Below are 16,864 nucleotides of genomic sequence, written 5' to 3'. Positions count from 1 at the left end.
GGCTACAGAGATCAGTCCCCCTGGAGAAAATGGTTGCTTTGGAACGGGGATTCTATGGTGCTGTTCCCTGCTGAGGCCCCTCCCCAAATCCCTCCCTCCTCAGGATCCACCCCCCCCTCCCAAATCTCCAGGTATCATTCGAACAGCCCTGGCCAGCGAAATGACCCTTCTTTGAAGAAGATGAAGAAAAAGATATTGGATTTATATCCCGCCCTCCACTCCGAAGAGTCTCAGAGCAGCTCACAATCTCCTTTCCCTTCCTCCCCCACAACAGACACCCTGTGAGGTGGGTGGGGCTGAGAGGGCTCTCACAGCAGCTGCCCTTTCAAGGACAGAGTCTCAGAGTAGTTCGCAATCTCCTTTCCCTTCCTCCCTCACAACAGACACCCTGTGAGGTGGGTGGGGCTGAGAGGGCTCCCCCAGAAACTGCCCTTTTTAGGATAGAATCTCAGAGCGGCTCACAATCTCCTTTCCCTTCCTCCCCCACAACAGACACCCTGTGAGGTGGGTGGGGCTGAGAGGGCTCTCCCAGAAAGTGCCCTTTCTAGGATTGGGTCTCAGAGCGGCTCACAATCTCCTTTACCTTCCTCCCCCACAACAGACACCCTGACTCAGCCTTCCATCCTTCCGAGGTCGGTCAAATGAGTACCCAGCTTGCTGGGGGGAAAGTGTAATGACTGGGGAAGGCAATGGCAAACCACCCTGTAAAAAGTCTGCCGTGAAAACGTGAAAGCAACGTCACCCCAGAGTCGGAAACGACTGATGTTTGCACAGGGGACCTTTCCTTTCCTGAACCGCTTGTCCTCTGAGGTCTGTACCACTCAAGAGTTCTTGGCAAGGCAGCTTCAGCCACAGAAGCAATTGTGCTTCCCTTACCCTGATTCAAGGAGGTTCATAACACAGAAGCAGACCATTTTTAAGATCTGTATCCCAAGAATGTAAACGTTTCCCCCCTCCCCCCCAGGATGAGTTTCAGAGATACACGAGGAAGAAGGTGATCTGGATTGACTTGTCGAAACTTCTGGACGAAGATAAATCAAATCACGTTCTTAGTGCTGACAAAGAATGTGTCATATCCAAAGCCGTAATGAAGCCACAGTTGAAAGTAAGTACCACTTTCAGTGGGGCTACAATGTAGGCTGTGGGGTAAAGGGCAGACAGGGAAGAAGCCTTTCCCCAACTCATCCCGTAGTGGAGGAGGAAAGATGCATCTCACGTTACCCCTTCCTGAGGCTAGAGGTGGGCATCTCCTGCACCCCCAACCATTCCCTTTCCCAGAATCCCACTCTACTGACCTTAATACAATCAAAGGCCTCCAGGTCCTTGGGGTGGGGGTCATGAATGGTGTCCCTAAGGCCTCCTAGGGCGAGTGGGCATTGGATGATGGGTAGCCCTCTTGGTCCTTCTCAGGGCCCACAAGGAAAGTCTTTGAGAATGCCATAGCTTGTGGATGTTGGGGTGTACTCTGGGGCCCTGGGCACTGTGGGCATCGTCCAAACTCAGCCTGTTCTGTGGGGGGCAGTCCTTCCTTGCTGCTTGGGAGACAAAAAGGAGGGGTGTGCTGGAGTGACTCCCACCTTTGCTGAGGCACAAGGACCCAGGCCAAGCCCAGAGAATCACCACAAGTCCTCCTCAACCTGCAGAGCCCAAATCCAGCCCAAATTACAGCCGGGGAGGGGGAATTCAGTAACCACCAGGGATTTGATCTGGTGATTCCTAATGGCTGTCTTGCACCCCATTCATGTAGGTGAGATACATCCGGGTACAAAAAATCCGCTATCTATGGGACGTCTCTGCAAAACAGTTCCACAGAATTGGGTGAGTTTTCATGTCCATCTTTTAAAATCTCCACATTCAGAGGCAGTCAGCTTCTGAATCCCAGAGCCAGAAGTGCCTTGGCCCCTGTGCCCTGTTGTTGGCCCTTCAGAGGAACTGGTTGACCACCATGTGAGACAGGAGGCTGGACTAGAGGGACCCTCCCTGGTCTGATCCAGCAGGGCTCTTCTGAGGTTCTTCTAAGGGGAAGGTCTCAGCTTCTCTGCCCTGTTCTTGGCTCTCCAGAGGAACTGGTTGGCCACTGTGTGAGACAGGAGGCTGCACTAAATGGCCCCTCACTGGTCTGATCCAGCAGGGCTCTTCTGTTCTTATGAAGGCCTCAGCCTCTCTGCCCTGTTCTTGGCTCTCCAGAGGAACTGGTTGGCCACTGTGTGAGACAGGAGGCTGGACTAGATGGACCCTCACTGGTCTGACCCAGCAGGGCTCTTCTGATGTTCTTCTCAGGGGAAGGCGTCAGCCTCTCTGCCCTGTTGTTGGCCCTCCAGAGGAACTGGTTGGCCACTGTGTGAGACAGGAGGCTGCACTAGATAGATCTTCACTGCTCTGACCCAGAAGGGGTCTTCTGAGGTTCTTATGACTTGTTGGTGGGAAGTTCTGCATAATAAAAGGTCTCTGATTGTGGTGTGATTTGCCTTGGATTTCCTCTTTCCCAGGTCACTGGAGGACAGCAACACGTGTTATGAAATCCATCACAAGTTTGCTGAGGGGCTGACCACGGAACAGCAGGAGTTCCGGTATGGCCCCTGTCTAGCCAGCTGCTGCCTCAGAGCTATGGTTGCCAGACTGAGGCTAGGAAACTCCTGGGGAATTGGGAACAGAGCCCAGGGAGAACCAGGAACCCAGCGGGCCACGATGCCATGCAGAGTCCACTCTCCAAAGCATCCATTTTCCTCCAGGGGCACGGATCTTTGTAGTCTGGGAAGCAGTTATAATTCCCCAGGTCCCACCTGGAGGCTGGCATGGCTTCTGAGAGCTGAATGCATTCCGAGCCCTCTGTCGCTTCTGTCCGGAGGGTCCACTAATGAATTCCTTCAGAATATGAGGCCTCCTCTTCAAATCTCACCTCAGTCCCAGACTCTTTAGGTGGCCTCAAACATCAGAAGGTCATTCTCTTCCCCCATCCCACCCCTTCCTCTTTGGGAGCGGAAAGATGAATTACATACCTCTCATGAGGGTCTCAATGAAGTCTTAGATAGTGGACTTTTGCAGTGCTTAAAGCTGGAGGAACCTCCCGGGGCCAGAGCATCTCAACATGTGATTCTGAGGCTCAGAGAACTGGGCATTCCCCCTTGCTTTCTGAGGTCTCCTCTAAACTGGAGGGTGGCACTCAGGAAGTGTCTGAAATGCTTCTCTCCCCCTCCCCCCTTGCTTGGCATACCATACCCCCTCTGGAGCCTCACCATCCTCTTTCTGCCCCTCTGTGGTGCTGCCCGGCCCCTCCGCGCAGGTAATCTGCCAAATGCGGATCCTGTGAATTCAGGAGGAGGGGGTTGGGCTAGATGACCCTGGAGGCCCCTTCCAACTCTATGATTCTATGTAGGAGCACCCTAAAGAGAAACTGGCTTGGCTAATCCTGTACTTTAACCTCGCTTGTAGGAGACCCATTTCCTGATGAATGTCTGTCCCAGGGTACAAAATATTTGCTTACAAAAACGTTGAGTGCAGATATGAAAGAAATAAGAGTGTTTTAATAATAAGTATTAGGGAAAGTTAGAATATGAATTTAGATTTTGATCGTTAAGGGTACCTTTATAAGTTAACTTTATAGCTTCGGCGGGAGTCTAGTAATGGAGGGAGGGGAGTTTGGAAAATATCATATGGGCTAGGGATAGAGGTGACATAAATGGATATTGTTACCATATGTTATCAATAAAATTGTTTAACACCAAGAAATAAGAGTGTTATCTTCTTCCCCATAATGTAGAATCATAGAGTTGGAAGGGACCTCTAGGGTCATCTAGTCCAACCCCCTGCACAATGCAGGAAACTCACAAACCCCTCCCCCTAAATTCAGGATCCTCATTGCTGTCAGATGGCCATCTAGCCTCTGTTTGAAAACCTCCAAGGAAGGAGAGCCCACCACCTCCTGAGAAAGCCTGTTCCACTCAGGAACCGCTCTAATGGTCAGGAAACATAGAATCTTAGAGTTGGAAGGGACCTCTAGGGTCATCTAGTCCAACCCCCTGCACACTGCAGGAAACTCACCAACACCTCCCCCTCAATTCACAGGCTCAGCATTGCTGTCAGATCGATGGCCATCCAGCCTCGACTTAAAAACCTCCAAGGAAGGATACGCAGTGTTCCCTCTTCCAATTCCAGCTCTTTCTTGGGTCACAGCAAAGCAAACTTGGTTGAGTTGTCAGGACTGAAAACTGTGTGTGTGTGTGTGTGTGTGTGTGCGCCAGGGTTCTTTTCCTAGGGGTATGGCATGGCCGCTCTCCCCACACCAATCCCTGTCAGATCGGGCTTCTTATGGCACAGATATTAATGCCCTGTCCTCCTTCTCTTTCTTTCTCAGGAAGTTAGTTTGTGGGCCTAACACCATTGAAGTGGAAATTAGCCCCATCTGGAAACTGCTTTTTAAAGAGGTAACCGGCATCTTTGCAAAAAGGTCTTTCCGACCCACAGCCTTGTTTTCATGTGCTTTGTGGAAAAGACTTAAAGCAGGGGTGACTCTTTCACACACATTGTGTGGCTCTTGAGGCCCCCACTGCCCTGTTGGCGGGCTTGGAGAAGGCATGTCTCTTTAAATCACTTCTCCAAGCCTAGCCAGAATGCATTTAAAGTTGCTTCCTTTCTACTTGTCTCCTTTCCCCCTCCCCATCTATTTTCCTTCTTTCCTCCCTCCCTCCCTTCTTTCCTCCTTCCCTTCCTCCCTCCCTTTCTTCCTTCCTTCCTCCCTCCCTCCCCTCCTTCCTTCCTTCCTTCCTTCCTTCCTGCCTCCCTCCCTCCCTCCCTCCCTCCCTCCCTCCCTCCCCTCCTCCCATCCTTTCTTCCACCCACCCTCCCTCCTGTCCTCCTTCCTCCCTCCCTCTCTCCCTTCCTTTCTTCATCCCTCCCTTCCTTCCTTTCTTCCACCCTCCCTCCCTTTCTCCTTCCTTCCTTTCCTTCCTCCCTTCCTTTCTCCTTTCCTCCCTCCCTCCCTCCTTCCTTCCTTCCTCCCCTCCTCCCTCCCTCCCTCCCTCCCTCCCTCCCTTCCTTCCTTCCTTCCTTCCTTCCTTCCTTCCTTCCTTCCTTCCTTCCTTTCCTGTCATCGCCAAATACAGATGTGAGCTTAGACTGAAAGCTCCCTAACCAGCCAGCAGGACACAGAGGCCAAGGCCTTCCTCTGATGTTGCTCCTGGATCTGGGATTTGGAGCCTGGCTGCCTCTGCCTGTGGAGGCTCCCCTCAGCCACCATGGCTAGGAGCCTCGGATAGACTTCTCCTCCATGAACTGATCCAATCCCCTTTTCGAGCTGTTTCTTCCTGTGCCCATCATTGCATCCTCCTGCAAAGCATTTCACATTTGAATCACTCTTTGTGTAAACTAGTAACATTTCCTTTTGTTCATCCTGAACCATTTGCCCATCAGTTCCATGAGAGTCAGTTTGGCATAGTGGTTAAGAGCCCAGACTGTAATCTGGGAGAACCGGGTTTGATTCCTCACTCCTCCACTCGCACCTGCTGATGTGAGCTTGCGTCAGTCACCGTTCCTGAAAGAGCTGTTCTCTCAAGAGTGGTTCTGGAAGAGCTCTCTCTGCCCCACCTACCTCATAATGTGTCTGTTGTGGGGAGGGGAAGGGAAAGGAGATTGTAGACTGCTCTGAGACTTCGAGTGAAGGGTGGGGTATAAATCTCTTCCTCCTCTTTTTTCCTCTTCTTTTTTCCTCTTCTTCTTCTTCTTCCCTTGAGTTGTAGTATTTTGAGAGAGGGAGCAAAATTTTTCTCTGTCCACTCTCTCCACTGTGTGCTTAATTTTATAAGCATCTGTCATGCCCGGCTTTTGTTGTCTTTTTCCAAAGTGAAACGTCCCCGACTCTCCTCGGAGGACAGGTTCTGCAGCCCGGGGGCCACGTTGTCTGTAGCTCAACAGAGGGAGGCCAGTAAATGACACATTGATGAGCATTTCGTGTGGTTGCCCCCTCCCTGTGCCGCCGAAGCCTGCCTGTGACCGCGGGGCTTCTCTTGTGTCTCTAGATCCTGAACCCCTTCTACGTCTTCCAAGCCTTCACCCTGACCCTGTGGCTGTCCCAAAACTACTTTGTATACTCATCCACCATCATCTTCCTGTCCATCATCGCCATCACCTTCACCGTCTACGACCTGCGGCAGGTAAGTCGGCTGCTTTGTCAGCCTTCCTTACATAGCAATTTCCTTTATTGGCATTATAAAACTGTTAGTATAGAAAAGAGTAGGATAAAGGAAAATGCAGAAATAAGATGTGCAGATGTATAAAACACATATTCCATCTTTAAGTTCCATTCTTTAAAAGTTATGAATTAAATCTTTACAAAATAACTTAGTCTACCATAGCACTACGTGTAAGTAGAGCGGTCTGGAGTTTCCATTTGCCACAGTTTCAGTAACATCATCAGCAGTATTGTTTAGCAGAAAAAGCAATTTGTGTGAGTCAGATAAATCTAAAATACTACCAAGAATTGGTGATAAAATGCTATGCTGTACACTGATGTAGTGACGGCATTCTAGTAGCATGTGGAATACTGTCCCAATGGAACCGCTTGCACAAGGACACAATCTATTGAGGAAAGGTGTGCCATTTACTCTTCCTCTTAGGATCGCTGAGGAGAGGACATTAAGTCTAGCAGACAGGTTAAAATGGATAAAAGGAAGTCCTTCTTCACACAAAGGGTGATTAACATGTGGAATTCACTGCCACAGGAGGTGGTGGCGGCCACAAGCATAGCCAGCTTTAAGAGGGGATTGCATAAAAATATGGAGCAGAGGTCCATCAGTGGCTATTAGCCACAGTATGTGTGCATATGTGTGTGTGTGTGTGTGTGTACACACACACATATATTGGGCACTGTGTGACACAGAGTGTTGGACTGGATGGGCCATTGGCCTGATCCAACATGGCTTTTCTGATGTTCTTATGTGACACAGAGTGTTGGACTGGATGGGCCATTGGCCTGATCCAACGTGGCTTCTCTTATGTGACACAGAGTGTTGGACTGGATGGGCCATTGGCCTGATCCAATGTGGCTTCTCTTATGTTCTTATGTGACACAGAGTGTTGGACTGGAGGGGCCATTGGCCTGATCCAACATGGCTTCTCATGTTCTTATGTGACACAGAGTGTTGGACTGGAGGAGCCATTGACCTGATCCAACAGGGCTTTTTCTATGTTCTTATGTGACACAGAGTGTTGGACTGGATGGGCCATTGGCTTGATCCAACGTGGTTTCTCTTATGTTCTTATGTGACACAGAGTGTTGGACTGGATGGGCCATTGGCCTGATCCAACAAGGCTTCTCTTCTGTTCTTATGTGACAAAGAATGTTGGACTGGATGGGCCATTGGCCTGATCCAACAGGGCTTCTCTTATGTGACACAGAGTGTTGGACTGGATGGGCCATTGGGCTGATCCAACATGGCTTCACTTATGTTTTTATGTGACACAGAGTGTTGGACTGGAGGGGCCACTGGCCTGCTCCAACAGGGCTTCTCTTATGTTCTTATGTGACACAGAGTGTTGGACTGGATGGGCCACTTGCCTGATCCAACAAGGCTTCTCTTCTGTTCTTATGTGACACAGAGTGTTGGACTGGATGGGCCATTGGCCTGATCCAACAGGGCTTCGCTTATGTTCTTATGTGACACAGAGTGTTGGACTGGAGGGGCCACTGGCCTGCTCCAACAGGGCTTCTTTTCTGTTCTTATGAAAAGGTTCTACATAGTGTTGGATTCTGAAGTTGGTAAAGGATGACCCAAAGTAGATAATATCCCATGGTTGAGGGGAGAGCAAGTCTTATTGGCTGCGCTGTACAAATTCACTAGTTCTGCCTCTGAAAGTCAGCCTTCTTTCTCCTCTGGAGAGGGAGAGCAGAGGCTGCTCCTGCCTTTGCTTACAGGGTGAGTGGGAGGCCTTGGGAGGCGGAGGGGGGGCTCCATCACTCCCTGCAGACAGGCTGGCCCAGGAGGCCTTGTGATCCCGGGTCTGATGTTCAAGGGCAGTGGTGCAGTGCCATTCCCATGCCAGGATGCCACTCAGGACAAAGCTGGCAAGCAGCTGCACAGACCAGTGTGGAAATGCCCCCAGGAGATGGAAATATGTACCAGTGGGAGGACTGCTCAGTTTGGTCTGGTTTTGCAGTGCATTCCAGTGCACGAGCGCAGAAACAATGTGCCCTGCATTCACGGTGCTTTGGCAAAAAACCAGGCCTGTTTGGAGCTCCAGAGTGTGAGCCACACCCCGCTGGACCTGGATTATCTTGGGATGAACCCAGTGGATTCCTGAAGCCTGCAGGGCCTGCCCAGCTCTGGAGTCCCTGGGGGGTGTCTTTGCCCAGTGGAAGGGAGTGATAGTGCAGAACACTCCCTGTCCACCATTTCCGTGCGAGGGGCTTCAGCCACGGATGCACCAGTCAGGACTGGGGATGGGAGGCGGGGAGAAGCCCCGCTGAAGGAAGGCGACTGCAGGCACTCCAAACAAGAGGAGCTGGTTGGGGAAGGGGTGGATTGAAACCCATCCTCAAAGCACAAATGGGAAGCGCACTCCTGGGTAGGTTCCAGGCTGCACCCAGTGCTAGTATATCGCACTTATCGTAACAGCCTCGCTGCTAATATTCCCCTGAGTTACTTCGAACTGAAAAATAAGCTTAAAGATACAGTGGCTCATAAGGAAAGACAATTATCTATTAAGAACTGGGATTTCCTTATTAGTGCCTCTACTGCCTCTAATGGTAGACTTTTCAGGTCATTAGTTACTGGTGCTTCTGATGTGAAGAGTCACTGTTCTAGACACTCCATTCCTGCCGAGGTCTGGATAGACCATTTCCATCATTTATTTTTTGACCCTCTGACCATTGTATCTGATCAGCAAGATCAAGAACATAAGAGAAGCCATGTTGGATCAGGCCAACGGCCCATCCAGTCCAACACTCTGTGTCACATAGTGGCAAAAAATTTTATATACACACATACACTGTGGCTAATAGCCACTGATGGACCTCTGCTCCATATTTTTATCTAAACCCCTCTTGAAGGTGGCTATACTTGTGGCCACCACCACCTCCTGTGGCAGTGAATTCCACATGTTAATCACCCTTTGGGTGAAGATCCACCTGAATGGCCCCCTGTTAGTCCTAATGAGATTAGTAATCTATTCAATAATTTAAAGGCAGGGAAGGCCCCAGCCCCAGGTGGACTCCCACCAGAATTATTTACAAACAGTTCTGACTGGGGGGCTTCCCCTCTGGCGACTCTCTTCACAGTGATCGATAAAACAGGGGCCGTGCCTGAATCATGGACAAATTCCATAGTTGTCCCAATTTATAAGAAGGGTGCCCCACAAGAACCAGAGAACTATCACCTAATTAGTCTGCTTGACATAGCAGGCAAATTATATGCGAGACACCTCTTGGGAAAACTCACTTCGTGGACGAAAGAGCAAAATCTCCCAAGTAGGGAACAGATCGGATTTTGTCCTGGCAATCTACAATGGACCACTGTATAATTTTTAACCATCTGATAGAGAAATACAGCGGTAGAGGGGGAAGAAGGCTGTTTGTGGCCTTCCTTGATTTAAAAGGGGCACTTGACTCTATTCCCAGGGATCTTTTCTGGAACAAATTGGACATCACGGGTCTGGATAAACGCCTACTTTTTCTTATTCGACATGAGGGACGGTGGCTCAGTGGTAGAGCACCTGCCTGCTAAGCAGAAGGTCCCAGGTTCAATCCCCACTGGCATCTCCAACTCAAAAGGGGTCCAGGCAAGTAGGCGTGAAAAAACCTCAGCTTGGGACCCTGGAGAGCCATGAATGGGGCTGTGGCTCAGTGGTAGAGCATCTGCTTGGGAAGCAGAAGGTCCCAGGTTCAATCCCTGGCATCTCCAACTAAAAAGGGTCCAGGCAAATAGGTGTGAAAAACCTCCGCTTGAGACCCTGGAGAGCCATGAATGGGGCTGTGGCTCAGTGGCAGAGCATCTGCTTGGGAAGCAGAAGGTCCCAGGTTCAATCCCTGGCATCTCCAACTAAAAAGGGTCCAGGCAAATAGGTGTGAGAAACCTCCGCTTGGGACCCTGGAAAGCCATGAATGGGGCTGTGGCTCAGTGGTAGAGCATCTGCTTGGGAAGCAGAAGGTTCCAGGTTCAATCCCCACTGGCATCTCCAACTCAAAAGGGTCCAGGCAAAGAGGCGTGAAAAGCCTCAGCTGGAGACCTTGGAGAGCCCCTGCCAGTCTCAGTATAAAAGAGTGACTTTGATGGACCGAGGGGGGTCTGACTCAGTAGAAGGCAGCGTCATAGGTTCATATGTTCATATGAAAGACAGGCTTCGCTTGGCCTCCCAAGAACTTCTGATAGTCCCTGGCCCAGGAGACGCCCGTCTTGCCTCTACTTTTTCAGTCCTGGCCCCGACCTGGTGGAATCAGCTCTCTGTGGAGTTCCAGGCCCTACCTGGCTCATTAGCCTTCCGTATGGCCTGCAAAACGGAGCTGTTCCGGCAGGTCTTTCGATGAGGCAGCGGGCATCTGTTTATGGCCTCCCCCCTACTGCTCTTCTGCACTACTGTACTGTGGTGCCGTATTGTGGTACTATTTTTGTGCTATACCTCCTTGCTGCCATGGCATCTTGCTGAATCATCTTGTGGCACTTTAATGAATGTTGTAATGGGTTTTATTGTGATTTTATTGTGATTTTATTTCTATTTTGATGTGCTCCGCTCTGAGCCCCCAGTGGGCGAATGGGCAGAATATAATCAAACAAACAAATAATAATAATAATAATAATAATAATAATAATAATAATAATAATAATAATAATTTTATTGTGATTTTAATTGAAATTGTTGTACTCCGCTCTGAGCCCCCCAAAAGGGGGGAGGGGCGGAATAGAAATAAAATAATAATAATAATAGTAATGATGATGATGATGATGAAGCAGAGTCTCAGTAGGGGAGAATCTAAGGGGGGGGGAGCTAAAGCTGGGAAGAGGTTTGCAAACTCAGGAGTTAAAGAGGAAAAATGTGAATACTGGCTGTCATTCAGGCAGTAGGGAAAAGGAAAGGAAAGGTCCCCTGTGCAAGCACCAGTCGTTTCCGACTCTGGGGTGACTTTGTTGCTTTCACAACGTTTTCACGGCAGACTTTTTTTACGGGGTGGCTTGCAATTGCCTTCCCCAGTCATCTACGCTTCCCCCCCCAGCAAGCTGGGTACTCCTTTGACCGACCTCGGAAGGATGGAAGGCTGAGTCAACCTGGGGCCAGCTACCTGAACCAGCTTCTGCTGGGATGGAACTCAGGTCATGAGCAGAGAGTTCGGATCACAATACTGCAGTACTGCTGCTTTACCACTCTGCGCCACGGGGCTGCTAAGGCAGTAGGGGGAAGTGCTTAATTGCCTTCTGGACCACTCATTGCCTCCCTGTGACAAGCGTTCTTGGAAAGGCGAGAAGAGCCAGAGTCCTGCAGCACCTTCAAGACTAACAAAATCTGTGGCAGGAGGAGCTTTCGTGACTCACAGCTCACTCCTTCCGATACCTTGGAAAGGGGGAGATGCACCTGATGGGACCTCCTCTCCCTCCCGCATGTTGCTGTCTGGGGATTGAGACCGCTGGGAGGGGCCCTCTTGGCCATCAAAGAAGCTCATTTGGTGGGCAGAAGAGAAAGGGGCCTTTTCAGTGGCGGCCCCATGATTTTAGAACAACCTCCCCAGGGAAGTGCGCCTGCCCCCCCCCCTCGCTTGTGATCTTTAGGAGGCAGCTGGTGGTTTTATTTAGGATCACATTTGAATAAGTTATTGGGAGACTTAAATTTCTAATTTTAAATTTCTATTTTTATGGTTTTTTGATGTGTTTTATGTACATTGTAAGCTGCCTTGAACTCTGTAAGGAAGAAAGGCGGCTGATAAAGGTTTTCAATAAATAAAGCCAGTATGTGGGGGAGGAGGCTCCTGGCCCTCCATGGACGGAAGCAGTCTATCTGTCCAGGGACATTCCTGAGCAAGCTTCTTTCCCCTGACTGTCCGGCTCCTTCAGGCTCTCTGCAGCCCAGGGCAAGGGAAGAGCGGGTGGGGCCACAAGAAGCCTCTTTGGTTTCCCTTTGCTTTGTTTGGGGACCTGGTGTTGGCAGCTGAAGGTTCCCAGAGAGCAAAGCCGGCCTCCCCATTGCGTGCCCCTCCTCCGCCCCACTCCATTCCTACCAGGCTGTGTGCAGAAAGGCCCCCTCCGGCATCTCACCTTCTGCTTTCCCATCTGCAGCAATCCATCAAGCTACACAACCTGGTGGAAGAACACAACAACGTCACAGTCACAGCCTGGATTAAAGATGAAGGTGTGTGTTGCAGCCCCGGCAGCTGCCTTCTGCTGACCCTCTCCATCTTCTCTCCTGGCACCTCTAAAAACCACAGAAGAATCACCGGCAGAATGGCACCTCTGGGCATTCTGCCTCTCCTTGGCAGTCTGTGGGTGCTCTCAGCTCTCGGGAGGAGGATGCTGATGGCCCAGGCTGGTGCTCCTTGGTCTCGTCTGGAGGGTTGCCAACTCCAGGCTGGGAAATTTTTGGAGGGTGGAGTTTGAGGGGGTTGGAGTTTGAGGAGGGAGGTCAGGAGGGATGCGATGCCATGGGAGTTCATGCCCTGAAGCTGCTGTCTTCTCCAGGGGAAGTGATTCCTGTAGTCTGGGAGTCAAATGTCATTCCAGGAGATCTCCAGGCCCCACCTGGAGGATGGCAACCCTAGGTCCAGAAAAAGTCAAGGTGCTGGTTTTGGCCAACCAAGTTCTCTGGGGCTTAGGCCTTCTGTACCACAGAGAAGAAGAAGATATTGGATTTATTATCCCGCCCTATACTCTGAATCTCGAAGTCTCAGAGAGGCTCACAATCTCCTTTACCTCCCCCTCCCCACAACGGACGCACTGTAAAGTAGGTGGGGTTGAGAGAGCTCCCCCAGTAGCTACCCTTTCAAGGACTCTGCGAGAGCTATGGTTAACCCAAGGCCATTCCAGCAGGTGCAAATGGAGGAGTGGGGAATCATACCCGGGTCTCCCAGATAAGAGTCTGCGCACTTCACCACTACACCAAACTGGCTCTCATCTTCTAAGCATCAAGGGACTTTCCTGGCAGTGCCCACCAGAGGAGGACACCATGGAGAGGCCTCCTTCGTGGTGGCTCCTCAGCTCTGGAATTGCTTGCATTGGGGAATCTGTCAGAAGCTCAACATGAGCCACCAAGAAGAGCAGAGAATCCATTCTTCTTATTTGGCTCTTTGCGGCATGTGAGAAGACGTGGTCCAGGGGTGCTTGGACCAGAGTCCTGGAGGACTCTGGAGAGGAGAGGAGGCTGGGTGGGCCAGATCCCATTCGTTCCATTGTGGCTTAAAGAGGAGTCTTCCGGCTGCTTTTCCTTGCAAGTGGCTGTCTCCCCCAAAGACAGAGTAGGTGAGCAGAGACGGGCACGAGCCAGCTCACAAACAAAAGTTCATGATGGATTTTGGGCAGTTTGTAGTTTGCAAAATGAACATCTGCCATGAACTTCCACACATTTTACAGCCATTTGTGAGCAATGTGTGGCAGTCTGTGAAGAGCAGAAGGCAGGGGCTTAAATGGCTGAGAGCCATAAAAAACAGCTGAGCAATGGGGAGCAGAAAGCAGGGGTTTAAATGGCTCCAAGCCACTCAACCCCCTATTTTCTGCTCCCCTCTGATTTTCCTGAGGAAGCCCCTGCTTTCTGGTTCATTTCAGTTTGTGCCCATCCCTATAGGAGAGTCACCCAGGTGTCAATTTGGGCCCATCCGTATCAGCAGCCCCCCCACTCCAGTCCTCCAGGACTCTGGTCCAAGCCCCCCTCATCCTTGGTCTTGCTTCCCTGCAGGTCGCCGTCAGATGAAGTCTTCTTCCTTGGTGCCGGGAGACATCCTCCTCTTAGAAGGCCAGAAGCATTCCCTGCCTTGTGATGCCATCCTCCTGGACGGCAGCTGCATCATCAACGAGGGGATGCTGACAGGTACCGAGCAGGGGAGGGCAGGAAGGGCTGAGGGGCACAGAGGGGCCCTGGTGGCTCAATGGAAGAGCCTCTGCTTGGCACGCAGAAGGTCCCTGGTTCAATCCCCAGCAGCATCTCCAATTTAAAAAGGACCAGGCCGGAGGGGTTGTGAAAAGACCTTCTCTGCCTGAGACCCTGGAGAGCAGCTGCCTGCCTGAGTAGACAAGATGGGCCCCGATGGACTGGTTCTCTGATTCAATATCAGGCAGCTTCCTGTCTAGAGTTGCCAAGTCCAATTCAAGAAATATCTGGGGACTTTGGGGGCGGAGCCAGGAGACATTGGGGCGGAGCCAGGAACAAGGGTGTGACAAGCAGAATTGAACTCCAAGGGACAGCACACCTTTTTAAATGTCTTCCTTCCATAGGAAATAATGAAGGATAGGGGCACCTTCTTTTGGGGCTCATAGAACTGGACCCCATGGTCCAATCGTTTTGAAACTTTGCGGGGGGGGGTACTTTGGGGAGAGGCACTAGATACTAAACTGAAAATTTGGTGCCTCTACCTCAAAAAACAGCTCCCCCAGAGCCCCCGAAACCTCCAGATCAATTCCCCATTACACCCTATGAGAATCGATCTCCACATAGGGAATAATGAAGTGCTCAGCAGATGTCCCCCCCACCCCGTTTCTGGCCACTCTGAAGGGAGGGATTGGCCTCTCTACTCATTAGTTGCAGCCAACTTCTTCCAAGTAACACAGACACCCCATCCCAAGTGGAAGCCTTTCAATCGGAGACTGGAGCCTCCGGAGGGGGAAAGTGACACGGTGGCTTTGAGGATGGGGCTTCCCCCCTTCGGCCAGCTGACTGGGGGCGGGAAGGAGCCTGGGAAAGTGGAAGAACCTCCGCCGGGATCTGGGGAATGGCAAGCCTATTCCTGTCTTTGCGTGTCCAGCGACACTCCCTGCCTGGGGAAAAGGCTGCAGATGTCGGGGAGGGGGGCATGGGAAGGGAGAGAGCTCGTGAGCAGGCAGGGGAGGGGCACGTGGGCAGGTGGGGGAAGGGAAGGAGGGCGTGTGGGGAGCTGTGGGGGAAGAAGAGGGGAGGGGCCCTGGGAGCTCTCAGAACATGGACTGGCCTCGGCTGAGCAAGTGAGCTTGTGTGCTCATGGCTCTCAGTAAGGACCTGATTTGTGGCTTTTGTACACTCCTGATGGTGTTGTCTCCCTGAGCCTGTCTGTTTCCTTCTCTTAATTGCTTACCAACTGCTGTTTTCTCGATAACTATGTTTAGCCAATATTTCCAGAGCCAGATTTCAATAGAAGGAAACCTGTTTTGTTTCCAGTGGTTTGCGACTAGCAGCCTTGAAGCCAAAACTGGATTTTGTGGAGCATCACCAGAATCCTTCTCTAAGGATTCCTTCATTTGGCCTAATAATTCATTATTTAATTAATCTGTGGGCTTTGGTGCCTGCGCCGGTGGGAGCCAGACAAGCCAGACAAACAGACATGGGTTCTGTTTCAGGTGAAAGCGTCCCAGTGACCAAGACCGCCCTGCCCCACACGGAAAACACCCTCCCCTGGAAAACGCACAGCGTGGAGGACTACCGGCGGCACGTCCTCTTCTGCGGCACGGAAGTCATCCAGACCAAGCAGACCGCTAAAGGGCCCCCCAGAGCAGTCGTGTTGCAGACGGGTGAGAGGGGGCTCCTCTCTGGAGGGGGGGTGGGGGTGGGTCAAACCAGGTGGAGCAGAAGAGCCATGGAAAGAAAGCAACCACCACTCCACAATTGAGGCATACCGGCACTTGCTTGATTGGAACCGGGTAAGAGAAACAAGCTGACAACTTCAAGCAGAGTCGACTGGACCTTCAGAGTGCCATGTTCAGGGCCTCTGGGAAAATAGGAAGAGCCCTGCTGGGTTAGACCAGGGAGGATCCACCTAGTCCAACATCCTGTCTCACACAAGGGCAACCCATTCCTCTGGAGGGCCAACAACAGGGCAGAGAGACCAAGGCCTTCCCCTGAGAAGAACATCAGAAGAGCTCTGCTGGATCAGACCAGTGAGGGTCCCTCTGGTCCAGCCTCCTGTCTCACACAGTGGCCAGCCAGTTCCTCTGGAGGGCCCACAACAGGGCAGAGAGGCCAAGGCCATCCCCTGAGAAGAACATCAGAAGAGCCCTGCTGGGTCAGACCAGGAAGGGTCCATCTAGTCCAACCTCTTGTCTCACACAGCGGCCAGACAGTTTATCTGGAGGGCCAATAACAGGGCAAAGAGGCTGAGGCCTTCCCCTGAGAAGAACATCAGAAGAGCCCTGCTGGGTCAGACCAGGCAGGGTCCATCTAGTCCAGCCGCCTGTCTCACACAGCAGCCAGCCAGTTTCTCTGGAGGGCCAATAACAGGGCAGAGAAGCCAAGGCCTTCTCCTGAGAAGAACGTCAGAAGAGCCCTGCTGGGTCAGACCAGTGAGGGTCCATCTAGTCCAGCCTCCTGTCTCACACAGTGGCCAGCCAGTTCCTCTGGAGGGCCAACAACAGGGCAGAGAGGCCGAGGCCTTCCCCTGAGAAGAACATCAGAAGAGCCCTGCTAGGTCAGACCAGGGAGGGTCCATCTAGTCCAGCCACCTGTCTCACCCAGTGGCCACCCAGTTCCTCTGGAGGTCCAACAACAGGGTATAGAGCAGGGGTGTCAAACATGTAGCCTGGGGGCCAAATCTGGGTATGGATGGAGAGTATGGCCTTCCTCTGGAGTTGCCTCCTGGCTCTGGGATTCAGCAGTTGACTGACACTGAACATGGAGGTTCCTTTTATTCCACGTCTAGTAGCTGTCGATGGACCTCTTCTCCATGAATCTGTCTAACCCCCTTTTAAAACTGTCTATGCCTGTGGTCTTCACT

At 51.5% G+C, this 16,864-nt stretch overlaps 1 protein-coding gene and 1 non-coding gene across 2 annotated transcripts in view; both read left to right on the top strand.

Annotated features, from left to right (window-relative positions):
* LOC132574437 (probable cation-transporting ATPase 13A5) overlaps nt 1–16,864 on the top strand; it is a 69,806-nt gene that overhangs the window by 11,112 nt on the left and 41,830 nt on the right. Inside the window, exons 3-11 of the mRNA XM_060242791.1 lie at nt 965–1,105; nt 1,748–1,818; nt 2,490–2,570; nt 4,355–4,424; nt 6,015–6,149; nt 12,255–12,327; nt 13,864–13,995; nt 15,495–15,675; nt 15,858–15,889. Of these exons, the coding sequence (XP_060098774.1) occupies nt 965–1,105; nt 1,748–1,818; nt 2,490–2,570; nt 4,355–4,424; nt 6,015–6,149; nt 12,255–12,327; nt 13,864–13,995; nt 15,495–15,675; nt 15,858–15,889 (916 nt within the window). The remainder of the gene's footprint in view (nt 1–964; nt 1,106–1,747; nt 1,819–2,489; nt 2,571–4,354; nt 4,425–6,014; nt 6,150–12,254; nt 12,328–13,863; nt 13,996–15,494; nt 15,676–15,857; nt 15,890–16,864) is intronic.
* Nucleotides 9,822–9,893, top strand: TRNAP-GGG (transfer RNA proline (anticodon GGG)). Its single transcript has one exon. It is a non-coding gene; the product is annotated as a tRNA-Pro (tRNA).

Source organism: Heteronotia binoei, chromosome 6 (assembly GCF_032191835.1).
Source record: "Heteronotia binoei isolate CCM8104 ecotype False Entrance Well chromosome 6, APGP_CSIRO_Hbin_v1, whole genome shotgun sequence".
NCBI lineage: Eukaryota > Metazoa > Chordata > Lepidosauria > Squamata > Gekkonidae > Heteronotia > Heteronotia binoei.
This window is presented reverse-complemented; position numbering and strand designations above follow the sequence as displayed.